This window comes from Callorhinchus milii, unplaced genomic scaffold (assembly GCF_018977255.1).
Source record: "Callorhinchus milii isolate IMCB2004 unplaced genomic scaffold, IMCB_Cmil_1.0 Scaffold324, whole genome shotgun sequence".
Lineage (NCBI taxonomy): Eukaryota > Metazoa > Chordata > Chondrichthyes > Chimaeriformes > Callorhinchidae > Callorhinchus > Callorhinchus milii.
In genome coordinates this window covers 14,907-29,051 of record NW_024705065.1, presented here as the reverse complement: position 1 = coordinate 29,051, position 14,145 = coordinate 14,907, and the positions used below count along the sequence as shown (strand labels likewise).

At 43.1% G+C, this 14,145-nt stretch overlaps 2 protein-coding genes across 2 annotated transcripts; both read right to left on the bottom strand.

Moving 5' to 3' along the window:
* Nucleotides 1–583: 583 nt before the first annotated feature.
* LOC121852011 (trace amine-associated receptor 6-like) lies at nt 584–2,950 on the bottom strand. The gene is made up of 2 exons (XM_042346134.1): nt 2,112–2,950; nt 584–617 (listed from the first exon to the last, which is right to left on the bottom strand). Exons 1-2 carry the CDS (start codon nt 2,948–2,950, stop codon nt 584–586), a joined length of 873 nt encoding a protein of 290 aa, XP_042202068.1.
* Nucleotides 2,951–5,833: 2,883 nt separating this feature from the next.
* Nucleotides 5,834–6,559, bottom strand: LOC121852010 (beta-2 adrenergic receptor-like). Its single transcript, XM_042346133.1, has one exon. The coding sequence runs from the start codon at nt 6,557–6,559 to the stop codon at nt 5,834–5,836; it is 726 nt and encodes a 241-aa protein (XP_042202067.1).
* Nucleotides 6,560–14,145: the final 7,586 nt, after the last annotated feature.

Below are 14,145 nucleotides of genomic sequence, written 5' to 3'. Positions count from 1 at the left end.
TATTTGGTGTTTGAACATCTTAACACCTGTATTATTGCTGTAAAGGTTAAAGTATATTATTTCGTCATCGTGATGATTAGTCTTGATTAATTATAATTGCTTCCAAGCTCTTTGTACTGTATTTTTTAAAAGTCATCTGATAATTCTAATGCCAAATCCGTTACCATTGTACAAATTTTTTTTCACTTTGTTCTTTATTCCAGAATTAAATGGAACTTTAGAATCTCAATAAATTGGACAATGAAATCCATAGCTTTAGGCAATATCAATGGTTCATAAAGGAGAATGACAATTTAATGTAACTCAAAACAAGCATCTACAATATGCGAATACTAAAACACTCTGTTAAAACAACACTCCTTTAATTCATCATTGCTGTATATAAAAAAAGCATAAATGAAAATATGGTTTGCTAAAAAGCATTTTACCCAGTACTCGTGCATTGTTGGGCCAACGTTATTATGTGGTTCAAACCTTTGGCCCAACGTTCCATGTCTACTTGGTATGTGTCGGAGGAATCATCCTCCTTCAACTGTTTTAGCATCACACCTTAATTTACACCACAGATGATTGTTCGGAAGCTTCAATTTCGGTTTCCAACGGGCTCCACGTGCGATCTGAAAAACAAAACAAATGTTATCAGTCCACTAGTTTTTTTCTTTTTAAAACGTATTTTCAACGTTTATAACTATTATAATGGACATTGCATTTTTGGCTATAAGCTGTCGATCGATTTGGGGTGTGGAATGTTTAAAGTGTGTGCACACAGATGCGTATTGACGTCACTTTGCAGTGCACTGCAACGTATCTTTACAACAAGTTAGAAATGTTCACCCAGAAGACTGCCAAGGTCATTGCCGTGTGTCCTACAGTATTTTAAATTGTTCTTTATTAATGACGTTCAGTTGTCTTGTGCTTTCACACTAATCATCGATCCAATCTAGGGTAACCTATGCAGCGCTGTCTGACTGATTGCTCATGCATAAAAGAACGCATCTGTTTTAGTGCAGGCATTGCTCAGTCCACTGCTGGATGATTTCTTCCCATGCCGTATTATTAATTGGTGGGGTTATTTGACCATATACTTCACCACGCTGGTCAGTGCGGGCTGGTGAAGGGTAGGGTGAAGCAGCCGGGAACGGTTCAGATGTATCACTCACCTCGGACGTTCGCCGTGGCGAGACATTATATCGCTGTAGTGGCTGCCGCAGACACTACACTCCAGGCGTTTTTAAATCCTTTATATTAAGTTCACTTGCTTGTTTGCTTGCGTGCTTACGACCGTGCAAATCTTTCGGTCGTTTTTTAACCCACTCCCCGTGATCCAATCGAGCTGACATTTTGCACACAGACTCGTTGTGCGTGACAATTTATTTTCGTGGAAATTTTTTTCCAAAATTTTCCACTTTTTAGGAATTTTATTTTTCATATTTAATTTAAAATACCAATGTGATAAAAATGAAACTCTTACTCAAGAAAAACAGAAATGAATAATAAAATAAAACCGATGCCACGCATATTAAGGATTTATAGTGAAAACTTTGTTTTTACGGGTTACATTTTTTTTGTTAAAGCCACCACTCAACCTATACTCAATGGAGATTGCCTCTTCTCCACTGGTGCCCCCACTGTCTGGAGCTCTCTGGATGGCCACACAGCTAGCTCCATCTCCCTCCTCACGTCCAGGCTTGAGACGTTACCCCGTATCCTCTGCCTCTGACTAATCCGTCTGTCCAAATTGTCGTATTCAGTAGAGGAGTCCTGCTCCCCAGAACTTTCATTTCCCTTCACTTAATCATTGAATCCCTTGATGTCATGATGCTAGTGTCTTTTTTGTGCAGCGTTTATAGGTGCAGTACCATTCAAACTCTTTATCAGTCAAAATTGTGTGTACGTGTATGTTGAACTTCTTTCGCACTGTACGTAGCCAACCGTGCCAATCGGAGCTGCGATATATACATAGGTATAACAATAGGTTACAAAACGAGTGGCATCAGATGCAATATTAAACGGCGCTTTCAAGTATCCGCCATGGTATGTAGAAATATTCATCGTAGCACGTAACAAACAAACCAACAAAAATGTACGCAAGCAACAGAAGATCAGGTTACCTTTTGCAACGGAGACGCTGCGCCAGGTCCTTCAGAGAAGATCTGGTCAGCGGGCTTCCCAGCAAGAAGATTATCGGCGTGCTCAGTGTGTTTAACATGCGGATGAACACAAGCGGATTTTTTGCATTGTTCTCGACATGAAAACAGGCTTTGACGGTGAAGCAAATGATGATATAAAAGAGGGAGGGTGCCCAGAAAATGAGAAAGGACGTTGACGTGATGATAATGAGCCAGGCGGATCTGTTTTTGTAAGCGTGCTCAGAATTGGTTTCTCTGCTCTGTTGCCGCCTGGTGACGATGTAAAGCCTCAGATTTAGAAAAATCATGACGAAGAGCATGAACATCGAAAAGAAGAGAGTCGAGAAACCGTGATACACATCACCCGATTCGCCTAGCAGTGCACCTTCAACAACCAGCGTTATTATCGGAAATGCCCACGTGACACCGATAATTAAGAGAACCTTTGTCCTCGTCATCACGAGCTTGTATTTGAAAGGAGATTGCACGGCGTAGTAGCGGTCTAAAGTCGCACACATGAGGGTGACCAGAGACACGCCGTGAATGGTAGGAAAGATCTTTGCCGGACTGTAGTACAACCCGATGCTGTCGTTGATATCGTGAAGGCCGTTGTAGAACCAACCGGCGCCGACAATTAGATCGCACACCGTGATGCTTAACGCGTAAAGGAAGTTGTTTCTCCGCAGAATGGGCTTCGAGTTGCAGAACGCAATGAGAAGCAACGAATTTGCCGAGACGATGCTCGTCGCGGAGAGAATGTGAAACGCCATCAGCAAGCCTTCGCTAATTGTGTCCACCTGAGCGATGAGCGACAGGGCCATGTCACCGTCTCTTCTTCTTCTTCTTATTGGCAAGGAAAAGAAAACGACAGACCGCATGCAACCGGCACACTGTTCCCCGAATGGCTTCCCTCACAAGATGAACAAATTGTCAGGATTTATAGATTTTGGGGAAAATTCCCTAGATGCGCGACACAGGTTTTGCTTGCGGGAATTGAGCCAAATATGGACTGTGTGGCCTTATATGTGTGCCGTGAGGGCTGCACTCTATTACTGTCGTGCCCGTTCATTGCGGTTTTCAGCATTTTACATTACATTGCAAAGATTAAACAGTCAAATTGGCTTGTTCTAAATGCAATTTAAATGTAGCTGGGAGGGAAGGGCTTGCTTGATGGTGCAGCATTGCGAGCTGTCAATGAAGACGCCAGTATTATTGCGTGCGCATTGCTAAGTCGGCGTGATTACGTCTTAATGACGACGGTTCCCGTGAAACAGAACAAAGCTCGTTAGTGTTTCTCGTGTGTATTTAATAATGGACAAGAATATACGAGGTTCACAATTCATGTTATATATCCCGCAGATTAAAGAGCCACACCCCATATGAATACAGCAGGAGACGTGGGGGGGGGGTTTACTTTGTTCTAAAGCAACGCGATAGATTGGATCTAGATCTTGTAAATGAAAACGAACTCTTCAGATTTCACAACTCGTGCAGCTCGTATGCGACAAAGGACTTGCCAGCAACATATCCCTTCCGTGTGAACGACGTTACATGTTTTTGTTTTTATAAAAGAGCGATTAAAAAAAATGCATGGTCTTCAAATGGAAATAATTGCTCATTTAAACTGCCAAATTATTCGAGGTGCACAGAGCAGTGTTTTACAATTTACAAATTACCAGCCAACAGGGCACAGCCCCACTTAATGAAGTTGGGCAGGAAATGTCGTGAGATGGGATGATGTCCAGCGGTAGAGACGAAATGACAGTGGCAGCCAAAGGAGGGAGGACGCCCTTGAAGTACGTACTCCGTGGAGATGGAGCAATGAGGGCGGCTCCTGTGCAAGGGCTGGAAGGAATCTCGCATCGCGGGACGCGTGAGGCGGTGGCGACCGTTTGTGGAGGCCTTCATCCAGCAGTTGCTAGACCGTGGCCGATAATGAGAATTACCTGAAGCGTAATAGTTATACGTTATAATGATGTGCCCTTTTTCTTCTTGGTTCTTTCGGTAAAGTCACGTAGAATGGAAATAATAAAATAATAAAAACAAAACATAATAAAATAATTCTCACGACGTTTCGGCCACAACGCAAGCAGCCGTCCTCAGGTGAAGACCAGGTCTGTCGGGGAGACAGCGTTTAAATGAAACAGCACCATGCTTGGAGCGTATATTTATTTTATTTTATTATTTCCATTCTACGTGACTTTACCGAAATAACCAAGAAGATGAATCCCTGCAGTAACGAAAGCTTTAAATCGAAATGTGCCCTTTGTCTGCACGTATATATGTATGAGCGACTTTTATTTATTTAGTGCTATGCAAAAGAGTCACGTACAAATATCAAGCAATATATAGAAATGTGTGCTCCGTAAATCATGTCATAATCATCATGTGGTGTGGGAACACGGGAGCACAATCGCAGAGCCACGTCCCCGTTATATTTATGAGTTCATCTGCAGGCGGGCAGAAGCTGCTCCAACTTGACAATCACCGGGTTGGACTTGGGATCTAAAGAAAAACAATCACAATGTCATCACGTTGATCTTGAACTTCTTTTTAAACGTCGGCCTTGATTTTGTACGTTATATTCATGTCGGTGTGCGACGGGTTTTTTTTTTATAAGATGCAAAAGGACATCTACTTGTTTTTCCAAGCCCAGACAAAAGGTGTGAGTTAACATTTGCATTTGTATGTTCATTTGGAACTACACTCAGATATAAACTGTTATATGTTTAACCATTGAACCATAAAATAACCCCATTTGGATGTATCATCTCGCATTCACGCGTCTCCTGGTGTCTTCAACTAAAAGCGACAGCCGATATAAAAGATGACGTTTACAGCTTATGCAAATTATTTGGTGGTGCTACTGCTGCATTAGCAGCGGTGCACATGCACAGTTAACGAAAACACTCAACACACTCGTTCATAACAATGTGGCTTTAAAATAAAAAATATATAATCGGCGACGATTCGGGTAATGGCCCTTCATGGCTGATTTTATACGTATATTTTTCTTTCTATACTCTCTGGTTCTTTCGGTAAAGTCACGTAGATAGAAAAATAACAAAAGAAAAGACGACGTTTCGGTCGCAACAAAAGCGGCCGTCTTCAGGTGAGAAGGCTGTGTTGTTGATAAGAGAGTTGAGTTGTTTTTCATCTTATGTTGTTAGTTTAAAGGTTATTTGTATAAATTGTTTAGCATGTAATGATATACCCAACCGTCTGGATGAATTGTTTCCCATTTGGCTTCGCTATTCTACACGAGACCATTTTTTGGGTCTTTTCACCATCTTTTTTAAAATATTATTTTACTTTGCTCTACGTTCGTTTTGGTAAAAATTTGCTCCATAGGTCTCTCCATTGTTTCGTTAGTCACTATCTGCACAAATCAGAAATTATTGATTCACACGCGCATGATTTGATGCGTGCATTGTGTACAGTGAGAACGCATTATTATCGATGAGTTGATGCAATGCCACATGCCTAATGATCATCATAAGAAAAACAAACTTGCAGAACTGGAGACGTATTATTTAAACAATTATATACATTGATGCGATACAGTGTGGCGACATGTTTAAACAAAACACAAAATACCTCTCGTATTTACCTTTTGCGACGTAGGCGAATTGCTAGACCGTTGAGAGACGCTCTCGTCAGAGGACTTCCGGCCAAGAAGATGATCGGAGTGCTGAGTGTGTTCATCACTCTGATGTTCGACAAGATGATAAGTGTTCTTTGGGGAAACGTTGGCAGACGTTAGCCGTGGAGCAGATAGCTGTATATATCATCGAAGGTGCCCACAAGGTGATGAAGATAGCAGCGGCCAATACAATGAGCAAAGTGGAATTGTTTTTGGAGCTCCTGGCATTGTACCCGTCCCTTTCTTGCTGCTTTTTAACGATGACGTAAATTCTCACATTTAAGGTCACAATTGACCCAATCATCAAAATTGAAAAGGCTGTGGTGGAGTAACCTCGGGAAGCCACGCTGTAGTTTGTCGGCGCTAGCGACTGCAGGCTGAGGAACGTGAGGGGAATGAGCCAAACGAAGGCAATGATCACCACAACTTTGGTCCTCGTCATTACCCGCACGTATCTAAACGGGTGCTGCACTGCGTAATACCTGTCAATCACAGCGCCCAGAAAGGTGATCATGGAAATGCTGTGAATTGACAAGAAGACCTCCTCCGGGCTTCTGTAAGATATGTTGCCATCGTCCGCGTTACGGTGCAGCCCGTTGTAGAGCCAGCCGGCGCCCACAAGCAAATCGCTGAGCGAGATGCTCAACGTATAAAGGTAGTTGTTTTTTCTCAGAAGGGTGCTGGAATTCAGCAACGCTACAATCAGCAAGAGGTTTGTCAGGACAATGCTCGTTGCATAGACAGTGTTGAGCGTCACGAGCGCCACGTTGTCGAGTGTGTAGGACATGTCGTGCGAGAAGAGTGAGTGCGTGCGCGTGCGTGGCGGTGTCTTTACGAGGCAGGGAGACTTAAGTGAGCTGTAGGCTTCCAGCCGGACCGTATGCGGATTGCTCGCGTCACAAGAGGAACAGTTAGAATATATAGGTTTCGAAATTCCCTGCAGGCCTTTCAGAGGCTTGCCTTGTGGGAATTGCATTTGAGACAAACGTGGGTTGTGTGTGTGTGTATATTGTGGGGAGCGGTGGCACAATGGTTAGCGCGCTGCGCTATGAACACGGCGATCCGAGTTCGATTCCTGCTCACGGCCGGCACCGGTGAGGATAATCTGAACCGGTCCTGAGCCTCCCCGAGTTCGACTCAGCCTCAAATGAGTATCCCGGTGCGGTGTGCGGATATCACCACGAGGAAGACAAAGGCGGCCACTCACGCCCTCATGTGTCGTGCCGGCTATCATAGGTGCTCGCTAACAGTTGTGTAAGGTAACCCTGATTCACAGCGGTGACATTGAAAGCTCCAGGTGCAGTCTTTGTGGTGGGGTAACGGTGGCGCAGTTGTAAACAACACTCCACCAAGAACCAACAACCTCAGTTTGGTTCCCAATTATGGCAGACATCAGTGGAGAGGGATTTATTGACTGGTCATAGGCCTCCGTTCACCAGCCCGCAAGACCAGTGTGGTGAAGTATGGTCAAACAACCCCCATGACCGACATGGTCTGAGAAGGCCTTGATTCAGCAGTGGATTGACAAAGGCCTGTACATTATTGCTTTCATGATTATTGCTTACATACACAGCAGATCATATGTCAAAAGTTTTGTCCATGTTCATGGCCCTTAATATTTCTTTGGTATTGTGTGGCGATACTTAATCACACGGTAATCACCTACTGGGACAATTGTCCACAAGCTATTATTGCATGCAACAGCTGCTTTTTGTTTGTTTTAATTTTGTTCTTGAAATTATGGACATGAACCCATCTGATAGGCCGTCCTTCGAGGAGATGAGGCGATTAATCAGCTCGCGTGGAGTGTGCTTTGTGGATTGTGTCATCATGAGATCACGATGAGATGGTGACACCTTGGAAAGGCCTTCAATCCCGCCGTTGATTGTTCAAGGCTGATTTTCTATGGCAGTGACTGTAAGAGGGTCTGTGTGTTGCAACTGTTTTATGTGAATCGACATGGAAGCATTATTTAAATCGCGTGGATTTTTTTTCCCGGGTGCTCTGGTTCTTCCTTCCACTTTTAGAAACATGCATCTGAAAAAGAGCTATACAGCTCGGTGGGCCTGACCTGGTAAAATACAAAGCTTAGTTTAGGTCAGTAAATTTGTATTCTTTTTTTACGTGTGTGAGTGTTCACGTCAAAACGTTCAACTTTAGACTTCTAAAATCACTTTGTGAGATATTTAAAATCCTGTCACAGGTAGTGTACCATATTAAGTGCAATTATTTCACGTGCCAAAATGTTACCGCTCTTGCCACGTGATAACCATGAATTCATGATGCCTCTGAGTAAAAAGCACCCAGAATGAGCCCCCCCCATCTGGTCAATTCTCAGAAGCCAAGCAGAGTCGATCCTGCATAGTGATTGGATGGGCAGGCACCACGCACAGATAGTTGTGTTATATAGTTCTCACCTCTACGTAATAATAGGCTCAGTCAACCATTCTACACAACAAAGGCCATTCCTAACAGCGTACTTCAGCCGCACCGAACCTCACAAAAAATACTGTTCAGGGCCTACCTTGGCCCCTCCCACTCTCAACCAGTATATATACAAATACTGTGTTCTTGGAATTTCTCTCACTTGATACAGCTATCGTGCAGTGACGGTTCCACCTGAAGACGGAAGCTTGTGTTGCCTCCGAAACGTCGTGATTTTTATTTTATTTTTATTTTACTTTTATTAATTTTATTTTTTTACCTACGTGACTTTACCGAAAAAACCTAAGAATATGAATCCTTGCAGTCACGAAAGCTTCAAATCTAGAATTAATGTTATATAGTTGTTGTGTTCTGCGGGTTTAGCTGGTGGCGAGCAGAGGGCAATTCAACACAGTGTATTGTTTTACTCTACTATACTGTACTTCTATGCTCCTACATATATGCGGTCTCCCTTCACCAGTCTACACAGTGTGACCAGCGTGGTGAAGTATGTGATCAAGTAACCCACCCACGACCCAAGTCAACCTTGCTGGATTGGAAGGTGTTAATCTGGCAGTGGATTGACAACCGGCTGGAACAACAACAACCGCCATTCGCCATTTTGTGGCGGTAACGTCACCACTGCGGCTGTGCCACGCGAGGTTGTACACATAATAAACGCCACACGTGCAACAAAGTATTATCGAAAGTCCCATTGTCACAACTCCCGCTGTTTGAGCATGAATCCCACACTTTATTTGAAGTACAATAACGCACGTGACATCTTCACAAAGTAGATAACACAACACTTCAATAACAAAAATCAAGTCCAGTCAGCCTTAAGTGCCTGTTGTCAATGGGTCTAAAGACGTATAAGTACTGTCGAACATTCAATGGTGTCGCCATGATAAATCGTAACAATAAATGTTTCATGAAAACCCCCTTTGCGAGGCCATTACTGGATGATGGTCCTCCCAATGGAGGTTGTTTGACCATACTTCATCATGCAGGTCAGTGGGGGGGGGGGTGAACAGGGAGACCCATGAACATATCAGTAGTGATGTTGTATTCTTTATTTTACCACGAGTGAAATCACGACCAATTCAAGTGTACAAATATAGGCCACGTTTAACAAATGAATACAGTCCAATGCGCATAAGCCGAAGTAAACAAAACGGGTAAATGGCACCAACATTTATAAATATAGAAAACTGTAATAGAGTAGGGCCAGGAATGGAACTCATGTTCTGGGTTCATAGTGCAGTGATCTAACTCCTGCTTAGCAGTATTAAATTAGCAGTTATTGATTATATAAAGTACCCCGTGATGCACAATTTTATTTTCGGATGATACATAATTCCCACATAGAATGTACACATTTGCTCAATGTTCATCATCAAGAAACCAATCTTAAAAGTGACTGTTAGTGAGCACTAATATAAAAGCACATGTTTAAGGTACAGTGTTTAAGATGCTTCATAATTCGTTTGTTTTGGGTTCGACCGTAATTTTCAGCTGTGCCTTCTGCCACCTGACACAGCCAATGAAATAAAGTTGACACGTGGACAAATATGCCAATTGATTTCGGGTTTTCAGCAAACCGATGGAATTGTTAGAAAGCAAGCATGTTTTTTCAAATATATAGACGACAAAATAATAATCATAATAATAGTCGTGAAGGTCTACGTGTCTACATTAACAGCTACAAAGCACTCTCTTTAGAGTGCTTGACTAATTAAAAAAATGTTCAAATCCCAGTCGAGCCAATGCCTCACTGGGAGGTGAGGGCCATACAATTAGTAGCACTTTGTGTGCAAAGTCGAAAGTGGTAATATTTTATAGAGTTTGTCCCCACCATAGCAATGTGAATTTACACCACTCCTGGCCCAGTCTCCAATGTAAGCGCCTCCTTGTTGCTCGTTTGACGGAATAGTTACTGTGAATGTAAAGTCACATAGATAGAAAATAAAATAATAATAAAAACCACGACGTTTCAATCGCTTGTATTTATAATTTATTTAAACTTTTATTTGCTATCAATGTGACTTTACCGAAAGAACCAAGAATATGAATTCCTGCAGTCACGAAAGTTGTACGTCCTTTTACATATGTTTAGTGGATACTTTCAAATGTAGGCTGGTATACTGTTATCATTGAAGCCAATATGCATGCTTGTTTATTTTTCATGATTGTAGGCATCCAATTGTGCTATCCTGTAATTCTTTATTCTACGGTATACTGCACCTCCATGAATTCATCTGCTATTTACGCTTTATTAGCGAATTGAAGTGAACTAATGCCATCTGCTGACAAGACGCAGTATTGAAATCTTTAACCTGTCCTGCGAGCATGTTGTTTACTTATGTACAATATAAATTAATATGAACTCATAGAATTCCAATGCGTATTAATGGTACAGATTTTTACTTTTCGATTCTTGCAACTGTATTTATTTACAGGCTCTAGTCTGGGGAAACATAATAGCCACACGTCAATAAGTACATAAGTTTTACATTGAGACAAAGAGGAATTATCCTATCATCCATAGTGCCAACTACAGCTGTGCAATTGCATCATGGGAAACGGTTACGCGCTGTGTCTCATGCAGTGCTTTTACATTACTCATGAAAGTTGAACGTATGTAGTTTATGTATTTTACGGATTTATGTTTATACTTTCCACTCCGATCGTGTTTGTGTGTTGTTTGTTGTTGTACTTTGTGACCCGCTCCTACTGGACGCCTCTGAAAACAACTTCGTAGCTCGTCGGATTTCTTCCAGGATAAATAAAGATTCTGTTTGATTTTCTTTTCATATTTTCCCGAATTTCATCCCTTTCGTGCAAAATCAGCATCACCTTCCGAGACTCGTGTCTCCCTTTCGGATGTCTCTCGTTGAGCAGCAGAACCCTTCGTGTTGGAGAAAGGCCGACGGAGCCACATCTCAGATCCCGTCAAGTGACTGTGGTCCACATAGGCCTCGGCAAGGTAAGATAATTTACCCTTTTTACCGGGTAAAAGGGTAAAGATGTCCACATGCCAAGGGGTAAGGTAAAGGGTACAGGGTAAAAGTAGCTCGGAAGAATTACCCGGTAGGGTAAAGTTAGCGCAAAGTATTACCCGGTAAATACAGTACCTAGTTTACCACTAAAAACTCCGTGGCGCAGTCCGTGGCCTACATTTAATAAGTAATATTAAAACAAACTTGATTAAAAACACGCTTTTATGAAATGCACGAGTAATGACAGAACTCCAGGAAGTGGCCCCGAAGTTTGCCACAACGTAAGTGGTGATTTACAGCCAACGTGAGTTGAGCGTGGACATAACAAATAAAAATTATTGTTTAAAAATATAAAGATTTTTTTATGATAGAATATAGTATTGTCATCAGTATGACCTAAGTATACAAGTTTTCAGTCGATGCCACATTAGGAAGTGGGTACAAATTGAGTTTCAAGATTTGAGGATACAACAACAATAACGACAACAACAACAACAGTGAGTTAAAGCTTGTAAAATTGGAATAATGGAGAGTATTCTATATGATTAAAGCGCTCTACTGGCATTTACCGTTATAAACCTTGTTCATGTGTAGTTGTTCTAGTAATTACCCTGTAATCGGGTAATTTGTATGGAGTAAGGGTAAAAGGTAGGGTAAAGGTAAGCTCGTTGCTTTTTCCCTTGTATATTGTGGTAAGGTAAAAAAGAGTAAGGGCCTTGTTTTACCTTTTAATACTGCCGAGGCCTAGGTCCGTCCACACACAACAGCACTTCCCACTCGCTCTGCATATGAGAGTGACGTTCTTTGAGTGAGATTCGTCGCACGAATGTGTTAACTGGGTTAAAATAGGCTTATTGTTTGCATTTCGACTGCAAGCATTGTGGTTAATGCAGACATGAATCCTTGTAAAAAGGTTTCAGTTTTCTTGCCAGAAAAAAAGGGGGAAAACCCTATTTTTTATATTTTGGTACTGGCAAAGGAGATCTAATGATGTAGCTGCTCACCCAAGCCCTCATTACTTTGATAGTGGCATTGTCTTTGAGCTGTACGCCTTTTGGCGTCCTCTGGTCGAGCACCAATTGGGTCGAGGCTCAAAAGAAAGCCGTCCCAATCAGTTTCAAGGACAATGCATATATTATCAGTGTGTTTTTGTTTGCATTTCGACTGCAAGTATTGTGGTTAATGCAGACATGAATTCTTGTAAAAAGGCTTTCCGTTTTGTTGCCAGAAAAAAGGGGAAAACCCCTATTATTATAAGCTTGCTAGTCAACACCATCATCATCATCCTCCGGTGCACGTTGTTAACGTAGTCAACAAAACGACTCACAGAAAACAATGGGACATCTACTTACCAACTCTCCGCTGTACACATTCCCTAGAAACATCTCTGAATTTCACTCTGCACATCCAAAAGATCTCGACTGGATATCAAAACTCAGCGTCCAGTTGCTATTCCTCGGTACGACAATCATCATCACCACCATCATCACTCCAGCGTGTTGCCAGGTCGGTTGATGTACCGGGTTTCTCCACGCTCTTCCATAACATTCAACGTAAATCTCTTTCCTGGACGGCCCCTCGAGTCTTTCCCCGTCTGTATGCACACTTGATATGCCTCTTTTTAAGTATTACACGAAGCCTTGTTTTCCATGAGGCCTTCACCACTTCCAGTGTCGCTCTTCCTCTTCTCGAATTTCCTAATTCTCTTCCACACTTTTCACTCTGTACTATTCTGTACTATTCCAGTTTGCTATCACTGTGCTTCTTAATAGCCTCATGTTTTTGCTGCCTGTATATTACATTCGCGTATTACTTGAAGTTGCACTCGCACAAGTGTAGAGCAAGGTCCGAGGCCCCAATGCAATGACGAATCACAATTGAACACAGCTCTACACATGGGCAGCAGCAGCAGCAGCACACGTGAACTTGGAAGCGCAATGAAACGTCTTGAGTTTATGCTGCGCAGGTCAGCCTTGTTGCAAAATGTGAGTCGTACACCACCTTGCAGCTCTCTTGGCACTGCATTGTCCCACACGAGATCTTATACACTCTGGTGATGATGATGGTGACTTCATATGGCAACTTATAGATTCAGTTCTGTGATTCGGCCGTTAAATTGCTTTGTCTTGAACTTGTTTTGAGAGTTGGTCGATTACAGACCACCTTCAGATGAATATTTGGGGCAGTGCGAAGTTCCATGCTTCGTGGTTTGGTTGTTCGTAGCCGCTGTCGCGCACAGCGTCTTTGATTCTCCACTCGTGCACCAGGCGTCAGTTGTCCACCGCATCCTCTGGGATTTGTGTGGATCTGGTCAAGCGCTGCCCAATGTTTCCGTGGGGTCGCTGATGAGCTGTATGTAGGGGAAGCTGGCAGTGTGGTGGTGGGGTCACTGATGAGCTGTGTGTAGAGGAAGCTGGCAGTGTGGTGGTGGGGTCACTGATGAGCTGTGTGTAGAGGAAGCCGGCAGTGTGGTGGTGGGGTCACTGATGAGCTGTGTGTAGAGGAAGCCGGCAGTGTGGTGGTGGGGTCACTGATGAGCTGTGTAGAGGAAGCCGGCAGTGTGGTGGTGGGGTCACTGATGAGCTGTGTGTAGAGGAAGCCGGCAGTGTGGTGGTGGGGTCACTGATGAGCTGTGTGTAGAGGAAGCTGGAAGTGTGGTGGTGGGGTCACTGATGAGCTGTGTGTAGAGGAAGCCGGCAGTGTGGTGGTGGGGTCACTGATGAGCTGTGTGTAGAGGAAGCTGGCAGTGTGGTGGTGGGGTCACTGATGAGCTGTGTGTAGAGGAAGCCGGCAGTGTGGTGGTGGGGTCACTGATGAGCTGTGTGTAGAGGAAGCCGGCAGTGTGGTGGTGGGGTCACTGATGAGCTGTGTGTAGAGGAAGCTGGGCATGGTGGTGGTGGGGTCACTGATGAGCTGTGTGTAGAGGAAGCTGGCAGTGTGGTGGTGGGGT